At 37.4% G+C, this 14101-nt stretch overlaps 1 protein-coding gene across 1 annotated transcript; it reads left to right on the forward strand.

Moving 5' to 3' along the window:
* Positions 1 to 7565: 7565 nt before the first annotated feature.
* On the forward strand, positions 7566 to 11266 carry LOC146761830 (uncharacterized). Its single transcript, XM_085539847.1, has one exon. The coding sequence runs from the start codon at positions 7992 to 7994 to the stop codon at positions 10497 to 10499; it is 2508 nt and encodes an 835-aa protein (XP_085395973.1). The 5' UTR covers positions 7566 to 7991; the 3' UTR covers positions 10500 to 11266.
* Positions 11267 to 14101: the final 2835 nt, after the last annotated feature.

Below are 14101 nucleotides of genomic sequence, written 5' to 3' on the forward strand. Positions count from 1 at the left end.
ACTGAGTACTTTCCTTCTAGGTACGGTTGGTGGGAGCCCGCCAGCTGCATCCGTGAAACAACCCCACAGGAAAAAGAAAAGGGATGAATGAAGAACAGCTGTCAGTACTCACGAGAAGGACATCTGTTACATTATTGACTGTGTGCCTTTGTGTGATTGTTATAAGGGGATGAGGTTCGTTTGTGGGGTTCTACAGCCAGATTTTTTTGCATTTATTTTAGCTCTAGGAGTAGTTGTAGTCTATGCTTTTAGAGAAATTGAGAGGCTGGTATGCTGGCATGCTGGTCTGTTAAGCTAATGCCACCACAGTGTTCCTATCATTTTAGTCTTTTAGTTTTAAGAATTTGTTTACCTTGTTTGTTTCAATGTATTCAGGGTTGTTTACAGCGCATGATAATGAGCTGCATAAGCCCAAGATGCCTTGAAAATACTAACTAAAGAACCACTAACATTATTATACACTGCACCACATACCTTTGCATGTTTACGTCACTTTTTAAATAACTCACCACAAAATTTATATATGAAAACTAACACTTTTATATGTTAGGGATAGTTTTAGCGGTCGCGTGTTACGGGTCTTGGTTTTATTGGGCATGGGGAAGGGGAGATGTTGTATTAGGCGAAGTACGACCCTCGGGATGTAACGTGATAGGCCTTCCCCTGCTGGGTCATGCATATGTATAAAAGATAAGGATGAAACTGGATACCTATATAAGGGACCCTCACATTCCAATAAACGCCATTTTACCGCTGACCATATTGGTGTAACAAGCAGCTGTGACTTGGTCGGGGCCGTCGATACACATTCACAAAGGGACTTGACTTTCCAGGTTACCAGATCGAGGTAACAGTACACTCTTAGGTATCACTCTTCATCCTTGCAAAACTATGGTTTTCTTCCCAAACTAATGCTTTTCATCCCTACAAATAGCAATTTCTCCCTAAATTACTGGTTTTCATCCCCAAAAGAAGACACATTCTCTTTAAAATGATGCTTTGTAACAAATGATGACTCACTGATTCCAGAATATCTGTCTTCCCCTACAAAATAATGACTTTAGCATAAGAATTATCCATTTCAGACAAATTTCCGATGTATTTCACACTAATATCAAGACTTACACCAGAAAAAAATGTGTTCTCTCTTAGGTATCACTCTTGAATCTTGCAAAAAATTCATTTTCTTAGCAATACAAAGCTTGCCATCATTACAAGTAGCATTTTCTACCCAAAAAAGTGGTTTTCATTCTCAATAGAAATCGTTTTCTCTACAAATGGTCCCCTGTAGCAACATATGAAACACTCTTACTGGAATACCTCTTTCCCTCTTCAAAATAAGGACATTTCCAACAGAAATATCGATTTCTGACAAATTTTAGAAGAATGGCACACAAATATCAGTACCTATCCCAGAAATAAAAAGTTCTCTCCTAAGAATCATTCTTTATCCTTGCAAAAACATGGTTTTCTCACCAAAATTATGCTTTTTATCCCTTTAAAATAGCGTTGTCTCCCAGAAATACTGGTTTTCATCCCCAGAAGACGACATTTTCTCTACAAAATGAAGCTTTGTAGCAAAATAGGACACATTGCTTCCAGAATACCTTTTCTCTTCTACAAATTGAGGATATTACTAACAGAAACACCTTTTCTCCTCTACAAAATAAGGACATTTCCAACAGATATATCCTTTTCTGACAGATTTTAGAAAAATTTCACAGGAATATCAATACTTATACCAGAAATAAAAAGGTCTCTCTTAGGTATCACTCTTTACCCTTGCAAAAATATGCTTTTCTTACCAAAATAATGTTTTTCATCTCTACAAACAGCATTTTCTAGACATAAAGGTGGTTTACATCACCAAAAGAAATCGTTTTCTCTTCAAAATTAGCGTTTGTAGCCAAATATGACACATTGTTTCCAGAATAACTCTTTTCATCTAAAAAAGAATGACATTTCCAACAGATATATACTTTTCTGACAGATTTTAGAAAAATTTCACAGGAATATCAATACTTATACCAGAAATAAAAAGGTCTCTCTTAGGTATCACTCTTTACCCTTGCAAAAATATGCTTTTCTTACACAAATAATGTTTTTCATCTCTACAAACAGCATTTTCTAGACATAAAGATGGTTTACATCACCAAAAGAAATCGATTTCTCTTCAAAATTAGCGTTTGTAGCCAAATATGACACATTGTTTCCAGACTAACTCTTTTCATCTAAAAAAGAATGACATTTCCAACAGATATATACTTTTCTGACAGATTTTAGAAAAATTTCACAGGAATATCAATACTTATACCAGAAATAAAAAGGTCTCTCTTAGGTATCACTCTTTACCCTTGCAAAAATATGCTTTTCTTACACAAATAATGTTTTTCATCTCTACAAACAGCATTTTCTAGACATAAAGGTGGTTTTCATCACCAAAAGAAATCGTTTTCTCTTCAAAATTAGCGTTTGTAGCCAAATATGACACATTGTTTCCAGAATAACTCTTTTCATCTAAAAAAGAATGACATTTCCAACAGATATATCTTTTTCTGACAGATTTTAGAAAAATTTCACAGGAATATCAATACTTATACCAGAAATAAAAAGGTCTCTCTTATGTATCACTCTTTTCCCTTGCAAAAATATGCTTTTCTTACAAAAATAATGTTTTTCATCTCTACAAACAGCATTTTCTAGACATAAAGGTTGTTTACATCACGAAAAGAAATCGTTTTCTCTTCAAAATTAGCGTTTGTAGCCAAATATGACACATTGTTTCCAGAATAACTCTTTTCATCTAAAAAAGAATGACATTTCCAACAGATATATACTTTTCTGAAAGATTTTAGAAAAATTTCACAGGAATATCAATACTTATACCAGAAATAAAAAGGTCCCTCTTAGGTATCACTCTTTACCCTTGTAAAAATATGCTTTTCTTACACAAATAATGTTTTTCATCTCTACAAACAGCATTTTCTAGACATAAAGGTGGTTTTCATCAGCAAAAGAAATCGTTTTCTCTTCAAAATTAGCGTTTGTAGCCAAATATGACACATTGTTTCCAGAATAACTCTTTTCATCTAAAAAAGAATGACATTTCCAACAGATATATACTTTTCTGACAGATTTTAGAAAAATTTCACAGGAATATCAATACTTATACCAGAAATAAAAAGGTCTCTCTTAGGTATCACTCTTTACCCTTGCAAAAATATGCTTTTCTTACCCAAATAATGTTTTTCATCTCTACAAACAGCATGTTCTAAACATAAAGGTGGTTTTCATCACCAAAAGAAATCGATTTCTCTTCAAAATCAGCGTTTGTAGCCAAATATGACACATTGTTTCCAGAATAACTCTTTTCATCTAAAAAAGAATGACATTTCCAACAGAAATATCCATTTCTGACAGATTTTAGAAGTAGGTCACATGAACATCAATACTTATCCCTGAAATGAAAAGTACACTCTTAGGTATCACTCTTCATCCTTGCAAAGCTATGGTTTTCTTCCCAAACTAATGCTTTTCATCCCTACAAATAGCAATTTCTCCCTAAATTACTGGTTTTCATCCCCAAAAGAAGACACATTCTCTTTAAAATGTTGCTTTGTAACAAATGATGACTCACTGATTCCAGAATATCTCTCTTCCCCTACAAAAAAATGACATTAGCATAAGAATTATCCATTTCTGGTAAATTTCCGATGTATTTCACACTAATATCAAGACTTACACCAGAATAAAATGTGTTCTCTCTTAGGTATCACTCTTGAATCTTGCAAAAAATTCATTTTCTTAGCAATACAAAGCTTGTCATCATTACAAGTAGCATTTTCTACCCAAAAAAGTGGTTTTCATCCCCAATAGAAATTGTTTTCTCTACAAATGGTCCCCTGCAGCAACATATGAAACACTCTTATTGGAATACCTTTTTCCCTCTTCAAAATAAGGACATTTCCAACAGAAATATCAATTTCTGACAAATTTAAGACGAATGGTACACAAATATCAGTACCTATCCCAGAAATAAAAAGTTCTCTCCTAAGAATCATACTTCATCCTTGCAAAAACATGGTTTTCTCACCAAAATTATGCTTTTTATCCCTTTAAAATAGCGTTGTTTCCCAGAAATACTGGTTTTCATCCCCAGAAGAAGACATTTTCTCTACAAAATGAAGCTTTGTAGCAAAATAGGACACATTCCAGAATACCTTTTCTCTTCTACAAATTGAGGACATTACTAACAGAAACACCTTTTCTCCTCTACAAAATAAGGACATTTCCAACAGATATATCCTTTTCTGACAGATTTTAGAAAAATTTCACAGGAATATCAATACTTATACCAGAAATAAAAAGGTCTCTCTTAGGTATCACTATTTACCCTTGCAAAAATACGGTTTTCTTACCCAAATAAAGTTTTTCATCTCTACAAACAGCATTTTCTAAACATAAAGGTGGTTTTCATCAGCAAAAGAAATCGATTTCTCTTCAAAATTAGCGTTTGTAGCCAAATATGACACATTGTTTCCAGAATAACTCTTTTCATCTAAAAAAGAATGACATTTCCAACAGAAATATCCATTTCTGACAGATTTTTGAAGTAGGTCACATGAATATCAATACTTATCTTAGAAATGAAAAGTACACTCTTAGGTATCACTCTTCATCCTTGCAAAACTATGGTTTTCTTCCCAAACTAATGCTTTTCATCCCTACAAATAGCAATTTCTCCCTAAATTACTGGTTTTCATCCCCAAAAGAAGACACATTCTCTTTAAAATGATGCTTTGTAACAAATGATGACTCACTGATTCCAGAATATCTCTCTTCCCCTACAAAATAATGACATTAACATAAGAATTATCCATTTCTGGCAAATTTCCGATGTATTTCACACTAATATCAAGAATTACACCAGAAAAAAATGTGTTCTCTCTTAGGTATCACTCTTGAATCTTGCAAAAAATTCATTTTCTTACCAATACAAAGCTTGTCATCATTACAAGTAGCATTTTCTACCCAAAAAAGTGGTTTTCATCCCCAATAGAAATCGTTTTCTCTACAAATGGTCCCATGTAGCAACATATGAGACACTGTTATTGGAATACCTCTTTCCCTCTTCAAAATAAGGACATTTCCAACAGAAATATTCTTTTCTGACAGATTTTAGAAAAATTTCACAGGAATATCAATACTTATACCAGAAATAAAAAGGTCTCTCTTAGGTATCACTCTTTACCCTTGCAAAAATATGGTTTCCTTATCAAAATAATGTTTTTCATCTCTACAAACAGCATTTTCTAAACATAAAGGTGGTTTTCATCACCAAAAGAAATCGATTTCTCTACAAAATTAGCGTTTGTAGCCAAATATGACACATTGTTTAATGAATAACTCTTTTCATCTAAAAAAGAATGACATTCCCAACAGAAATATCCATTTCTGACAGATTTTAGAAGTAGGTCACATGAATATCAATACTTATCCCTGAAATGAAATGTACACTCTTAGGTATCTCTTTTCATCGTTGCAAAACTATGGTTTTCTTCCCAAACTAATGCTTTTCATCACTACAAATAGCAATTTCTCCCTAAATTACTGGTTTCATCCCCAAAAGAAGACACATTCTCTTTAAAGTGAAGCTTTGTAACAAATGATGACTCACTGATTCCAGAATATCTGTCTTCCCCTACAAAATAATGACATTAACATAAGAATTATCCATTTCAGACAAATTTCCCATGTATTTCACACTAATATCAAGACTTACACCAGAAAAAAATGTGTTCTCTCTTAGGTATCACTCTTGAATCTTGCAAAAATCTCATTTTCTTACCAATACAAAGCTTTTCATCATTACAAGTAGCATTTTTTACCAGAAAAATCAGTTTTCATCCCCAATAGAAATCGTTTTCACTGCAAATGTTCCCCTGTAGCAACATATGACACACTGTTATTGGAATACCTCTTTCCCTCTTCAAAATAAGGACATTTCCAACAGAAATATCCATTTCTGACAGATTTTAGAAGTAGGTCACATGAATATCAATACTTATCCCGGAAATGAAAAGTACACTCTTAGGTATCACTCTTCATCCTTGCAAAACTGTGGTTTTCTTCCCAAACTAATGCTTTTCATCCCTACAAATAGCAATTTCTCCCTAAATTACTGGTTTTCATCCCCAAAAGAAGACACATTCTCTTTAAAATGATGCTTTGTAACAAATGATGATTCACTGATTCCAGAATCTCTCTTCCCCTACAAAATAATGACATTAACATAAGAATTATCCATTTCAGACAAATTTCCCATGTATTTCACACTAATATCAGGACTTACACAAGAAAATATTTTGTTCTGTCGTAGGTATCAATCTTGAATCTTGCAAAAAATTCATTTTCTTAGCAATACAAAGCTTGCCATCATTACAAGTAGCATTTTCTACCCAAAAAATTGGTTTTCATTCTCAATAGAAATCGTTTTCTCTACAAATGGTCCCCTGTAGCAACATATGAAACACTCTTACTGGAATACCTCTTTCCCTCTTCAAAATAAGGACATTTCCAACAGAAATATCGATTTCTGACAAATTTTAGAAGAATGGCACACAAATATCAGTACCTATTCCAGAAATAAAAAGTTCTCTCCTAAGAATCATTGTTATCCTTGCAAAAACATGGTTTTCTCACCAAAATTATGCTTTTTATCCCTTTACAATAGCGTTGTCTCCCAGAAATGCTGGTTTTCATCCCCAGAAGAAGACATTTTCTCTACAAAATGAAGCTTTGTAGCAAAATAGGACACATTGCTTCCAGAATACCTTTTCTCTTCTACCAATTGAGGACATTACTAACAGAAACACCTTTTCTCCTCTACAAAATAAGGACATTTCCAACAGATATATCCTTTTCTGACAGATTTTAGAAAAATTTCACAGGAATATCAATACTTATACCAGAAATAAAAAGGTCTCTCTTAGGTATCACTCTTTACCCTTGCAAAAATATGGTTTTCTTCCCAAAATAATGTTTTTCATCTCTACAAACAGCATTTTCTAGACATAAAGGTGGTTTACATCACCAATAGAAATCGTTTTCTCTTCAAAATTAGCGTTTGTAGCCAAATATGACACATTGTTTCCAGAATAACTCTTTTCATCTAAAAAAGAATGACATTTCCAACAGATACATCCTTTTCTGACAGATTTTAGAAAAATTTCACATTAATATCAATACTTATACCAGAAATAAAAAGGTCTCTCTTAGCTATCACTCTTTACCCTTGCAACAATATGCTTTTCTTACCCAAATAATGTTTTTCATCTCTTTAAACAGCATTTTCTAGACATAAAGGTGGTTTTCATCACCAAAAGAAATCGATTTCTCTTCAAAATTAGCGTTTGTAGCCAAATATGACACATTTTTTCCAGAATAACTCTTTTCATCCAAAAAAGAATGACATTTCCAACAGAAATATCCATTTCTGTCAGATTTTAGAAGTAGGTCACATGAATATCAATACTTATCTCAGAAATGAAATGTACACTGTTGTATTAGGCGAAGTACGACCCTCGGGATGTAACGTGATAGGCCCTCCCCTGCTGGGTCATGCATATGTATAAAAGATAAGGATGAAACTGGATACCTATATAAGGGACCCTCACATTCCAATAAACGCCATTTTACCGCTGACCATATTGGTGTAACAAGCAGCTGTGACTTGGTCGGGGCCGTCGATACACATTCACAAAGGGACTTGACTTTCCAGGTTACCAGATCGAGGTAACAATTGGTGCCCCGTGTGAGGCAAAGTCCTGGAGGTGAGTGTGCGACGGCTAAAACCGCGCTGACGGACGCGGTATCCACGGTTCGAGCCCGTGGAAGCACTCTCGGTGGGGTGCAAAGGGGAATGCAGCGCTGCGCCTATCCTACGGCCGATAGTTCGTAGAAGACCAGGAAGACTTCAGGTCTCTGGGTAAATGGATTCCGTCTTTAGAGTAGTATTGCAACTTTGTAAAACCTATTGTGGTAAGAATGCTCCTTCTAAGAAGGATATTGCCGCTGTTGCCTCTTGCTTGGAGTCGGCGCGACTTTTACCCTCCCCTGGCGTTTTGCTCGATTCGGGGCGGTGGGACTCTTTCACTGAGGCCCTGCTCCAGAGAGCCACCCACGAGCATAAAGCGGAAGAATTAAAAACCTGGGGTTTGGTCCTAGGTGCGCTTAAAGCGGCTAGGGAGGAGAAGCAAGTCCAGGCCATCGCGAAAGGGGTCTTTGGTCTGGATTCCGGGACGTCCGGGGTCTCGGGGGGTGCGGGGGATCTGCTTTCTTGCAGTGACTCCGGATCCAAGATGGCGTCGGCCACGCCGGCTGATTCCAAGATGGCCATGGCCGCGCTCGAAACAACTCCGGAAAAGAAGGCGGAAGCTGAGTCATCGAAGGAGGCGCCACCATCATATCCCCGCCTTTACCCCTCTTTGCAGAGCTTTCACTCACCCGAAGGGGGCGGTTCTTGTCCGGAGGGGGGAGGGTTTATGGAGGCGGCGCGCCGTGGAGGCGTGGGCTCGCCCTCATACCCGCCCCCCTCAGAGGAGGGATCGTGTTCCAAAAAGGGGGAGGAACGGAAGGCTTTGCCCGGCCCCACAGTATCGGGTTCGCCTCCATGGAGGGAGGAGTTGTGGGGGGAGCAAGAGTTATCACGCAGGCCCACTAATTGGGCTGACATCCAGGAATCAATGCGTGAGTCGGGACTCAAGGAGCGAGATCATGCAGTGTTCCCGATTGTCGTCAGACAGGAGGGACCGGTTTGGGTACCTTTGGAAGCAAAAGCAGTTACTCGGTTTGCAGAAGCGATTGAGAAAAAGGGGCTGAGATCTCCGATGACACTAAGTGCTTTTGAGGCACTCATTGCCCCAGGTCCCCTACTCCCGTATGACATTGAGAGTCTAATGAGAGTCGTTCTCGAGCCAGTTCAGTTTACTTTGTGGAGGGAGGAGTGGATGATACAACTTAAAGCTATTGTAGCTGAGGCTGGACGTGATGCTCAACACCCTGCTAGTGGGAGGGAGGGGGAACCGAGAACTGATATAATGAGGCTTTCGGGAGTAACTGCGGAAATGGCTGGGTCCCCAGAGAGACAGCTTAGGCTCCTGCGCCCAGGGGAATTGCTTTCCACTACAGGGGCGGCTGCTACTGCCTTTAGAAACTTTATAAGAAAGGCAGAGCCTGCAGCCCCGTGGTCAGAGATTGCTCAGGGTCCCTCAGAGTCATTCTCTGATTTTGCTAATCGATTGATACGAGCAGTAGAAGGATCAGATCTACCTAAGGACGCGCAAGCTTCTGTTTTAAAGGATTGCCTGAAGCAGAAGGCTCACAAAAATGTTAGGGACATCATTCGAGCTGCCCCTGACGATCTTGAGACTCCGGGTGAAATTATTAAGTATGTTCTGGACAAACAACAGACAACACCGCTGTCTAATGAGGGTGTGCCTAACACTGAGATCGCTTTCTTGCTGGAGGAGGCTCTGGTCTCCCGATCTGCATCTGTGGCCATTCTTCATGTCCGCAGTCATTCGGAGGTTCCAGGGTTCTTTACAGCTGGAAATGCGGTGGCTGACCGGGTAGCAGGTGGACAGGTGCTTACACTTCAAAAGGCACGTGACTTACACTCCTCTCTGCACATTGGAGCACGAGCTTTGTCACGAGCATGTTCCATTCCTCTATCCGCAGCTCGAGAAGTGGTTCAAACATGCCCGCACTGTAATTCAGCACCTGCGTTGGGGGTGGGAGTTAACCCTCGGGGGCTCTCTCCTCTAGATATCTGGCAGACTGACTTCACTTTAGAACAACGTATGGCTCCAAAGCAATGGTTGGCGGTCACCGTGGACACATCATCGACGATCATCATTGCCACCCAACACACGCGTGCTAACTCTCCTGCTGCTCAGCAACATTGGGCCACTGCCATCGCGGTCCTGGGGGTGCCGCGACACATCAAAACAGACAATGGCTCGTGTTTCATCTCGCGGTCTACACAAGATTGGCTTGAACGGTGGGGAATATCTCACTCTACAGGCATCCCTGGGAATTCCCAGGGACAAGCAATTGTGGAGAGGGCCAACCGCCTCCTGAAGGATAAGATACGTGTCCTTGGGGAGGGGGAGGGTCACAGAGGTAGGATCCCAATAGCCCAACAGGCAGAAGTATTGGCCCGAGCACTTTATGCAATCAATCATTTTGAACGAGGAGAGAGTAAGCACACCCCAATACAGAAACACTGGCAACCAAGAATCATTGACGAGGGGCCACCAGTAAAGATAAGACGGGATGATGGTACCTGGGAATCAGGGTGGTCTGTTTTAGTTTGGGGCAGAGGTTATGCTGCAGTAAAGGACAGAGAATCGGGAAAAATTTTATGGGTTCCGTCGAGAAAAATAAAACCTGATACAGCGATCGCCCAAAAGGATGTTCTGGGAGAAACAGAAAACTAATCGAAAAACTGAGTACTTTCCTTCTAGGTACGGTTGGTGGGAGCCCGCCAGCTGCATCCGTGAAACGACCCCACAGGAAAAAGAAAAGGGATGAATGAAGAACAGCTGTCAGTACTCACGAGAAGGACATCTGTTACATTATTGACTGTGTGCCTTTGTGTGATTGTTATAAGGGGATGAGGTTCGTTTGTGGGGTTCTACAGCCAGATTTTTTTGCATTTATTTTAGCTCTAGGAGTAGTTGTAGTCTATGCTTTTAGAGAAATTGAGAGGCTGGTATGCTGGCATGCTGGTCTGTTAAGCTAATGCCACCACAGTGTTCCTATCATTTTAGTCTTTTAGTTTTAAGAATTTGTTTACCTTGTTTGTTTCAATGTATTCAGGGTTGTTTACAGCGCATGATAATGAGCTGCATAAGCCCAAGATGCCTTGAAAATACTAACTAAAGAACCACTAACATTATTATACACTGCACCACATACCTTTGCATGTTTACGTCACTTTTTAAATAACTCACCACAAAATTTATATATGAAAACTAACACTTTTATATGTTAGGGATAGTTTTAGCGGTCGCGTGTTACGGGTCTTGGTTTTATTGGGCATGGGGAAGGGGAGATGTTGTATTAGGCGAAGTACGACCCTCGGGATGTAACGTGATAGGCCTTCCCCTGCTGGGTCATGCATATGTATAAAAGATAAGGATGAAACTGGATACCTATATAAGGGACCCTCACATTCCAATAAACGCCATTTTACCGCTGACCATATTGGTGTAACAAGCAGCTGTGACTTGGTCGGGGCCGTCGATACACATTCACAAAGGGACTTGACTTTCCAGGTTACCAGATCGAGGTAACAGTACACTCTTAGGTATCACTCTTCATCCTTGCAAAACTATGGTTTTCTTCCCAAACTAATGCTTTTCATCCCTACAAATAGCAATTTCTCCCTAAATTACTGGTTTTCATCCCCAAAAGAAGACACATTCTCTTTAAAATGATGCTTTGTAACAAATGATGACTCACTGATTCCAGAATATCTGTCTTCCCCTACAAAATAATGACATTAACATAAGAATTATCCATTTCAGACAAATTTCCGATGTATTTCACACTAATATCAAGACTTACACCAGAAAAAAATGTGTTCTCTCTTAGGTATCACTCTTGAATCTTGCAAAAAATTCATTTTCTTAGCAATACAAAGCTTGCCATCATTACAAGTAGCATTTTCTACCCAAAAAAGTGGTTTTCATTCCCAATGGAAATCGTTTTCTCTACAAATGGTCCCGTGTAGCAACATATGAAACACTCTTACTGGAATACCTCTTTCCCTCTTCAAAATAAGGACATTTCCAACAGAAATATCGATTTCTGACAAATTTTAGAAGAATGGCACACAAATATCAGTACCTATCCCAGAAATAAAAAGTTCTCTCCTAAGAATCATTCTTTATCCTTGCAAAAACATGGTTTTCTCACCAAAATTATGCTTTTTATCCCTTTAAAATAGCGTTGTCTCCCAGAAATACTGGTTTTCATCCCCAGAAGACGACATTTTCTCTACAAAATGAAGCTTTGTAGCAAAATAGGACACATTGCTTCCAGAATACCTTTTCTCTTCTACAAATTGAGGACATTACTAACAGAAACACCTTTTCTCCTCTACAAAATAAGGACATTTCCAACAGATATATCCTTTTCTGACAGATTTTAGAAAAATTTCACAGGAATATCAATACTTATACCAGAAATCAAAAGGTCTCTCTTAGGTATCACTCTTTACCCTTGCAAAAATATGCTTTTCTTACAAAAATAATGTTTTTCATCTCTACAAACAGCATTTTCTAGACATAAAGGTGGTTTACATCACCAAAAGAAATCGTTTTCTCTTCAAAATTAGCGTTTGTAGCCAAATATGACACATTGTTTCCAGAATAACTTTTTTCATCTAAAAAAGAATGACATTTCCAACAGATATATACTTTTCTGACAGATTTTAGAAAAATTTCACAGGAATATCAATACTTATACCAGAAATAAAAAGGTCTCTCTTAGGTATCACTCTTTACCCTTGCAAAAATATGCTTTTCTTACACAAATAATGTTTTTCATCTCTACAAACAGCATTTTCTAGACATAAAGGTGGTTTACATCACCAAAAGAAATCGTTTTCTCTTCAAAATTAGCGTTTGTAGCCAAATATGACACATTGTTTCCAGAATAACTCTTTTCATCTAAAAAAGAATGACATTTCCAACAGATATATACTTTTCTGACAGATTTTAGAAAAATTTCACAGGAATATCAATACTTATACCAGAAATAAAAAGGTCTCTCTTAGGTATCACTCTTTACCCTTGCAAAAATATGCTTTTCTTACACAAATAATGTTTTTCATCTCTACAAACAGCATTTTCTAGACATAAAGGTGGTTTTCATCACCAAAAGAAATCGTTTTCTCTTCAAAATTAGCGTTTGTAGCCAAATATGACACATTGTTTCCAGAATAACTCTTTTCATCTAAAAAAGAATGACATTTCCAACAGATATATCTTTTTCTGACAGATTTTAGAAAAATTTCACAGGAATATCAATACTTATACCAGAAATAAAAAGGTCTCTCTTATGTATCACTCTTTTCCCTTGCAAAAATATGCTTTTCTTACAAAAATAATGTTTTTCATCTCTACAAACAGCATTTTCTAGACATAAAGGTTGTTTACATCACGAAAAGAAATCGTTTTCTCTTCAAAATTAGCGTTTGTAGCCAAATATGACACATTGTTTCCAGAATAACTCTTTTCATCTAAAAAAGAATGACATTTCCAACAGATATATACTTTTCTGAAAGATTTTAGAAAAATTTCACAGGAATATCAATACTTATACCAGAAATAAAAAGGTCTCTCTTAGGTATCACTCTTTACCCTTGTAAAAATATGCTTTTCTTACCCAAATAATGTTTTTCATCTCTACAAACAGCATTTTCTAGACATAAAGGTGGTTTTCATCACCAAAAGAAATCGATTTCTCTTCAAAATCAGCGTTTGTAGCCAAATATGACACACTGTTTCGAGAATAACTCTTTTCATCTAAAAATAATGACATTTCCAACAGAAATATCCATTTCTGACAGATTTTAGAAGTAGGTCACATGAATATCAATACTTATCCCAGAAATGAAAAGTACACTCTTAGGTATCACTCTTCATCCTTGCAAAACTATGGTTTTCTTCCCAAACTAATGCTTTTCATCCCTACAAATAGCAATTTCTCCCTAAATTACTGGTTTTCATCCCCAAAAAAAGACACATTCTCTTTAAAATGATTATTTATAACAAATTATGACTCACTGATTCCAGAATATCTCTCTTCCCCTACAAAATAATGACATTAGCATAAGAATTATCCATTTCAGACAAATTTCCGATGTATTTCACACTAATATCAAGACTTCCACCAGAAAAAAATGTATTCTCTCTTAGGTATCGCTCTTGAATCTTGCAAAAGATTCATTTTCTTACCAATACAAAGCTTGTCATCATTACAAGTAGCATTTTCTACCCAAACAAGTGGTTTTCATCCCCAATAGAAATCG

This window comes from Coturnix japonica, chromosome 2 (assembly GCF_054131305.1).
Source record: "Coturnix japonica strain WE chromosome 2, WE-NBRP24, whole genome shotgun sequence".
Classification (NCBI taxonomy): domain Eukaryota; kingdom Metazoa; phylum Chordata; class Aves; order Galliformes; family Phasianidae; genus Coturnix; species Coturnix japonica.

Bases quoted from the DNA above. Each gene is read 5' to 3' on its own strand.
- LOC146761830 (XM_085539847.1), top strand. From the start codon at position 7,992: ATGGATTCCGTCTTTAGAGTAGTATTGCAACTTTGTAAAACCTATTGT.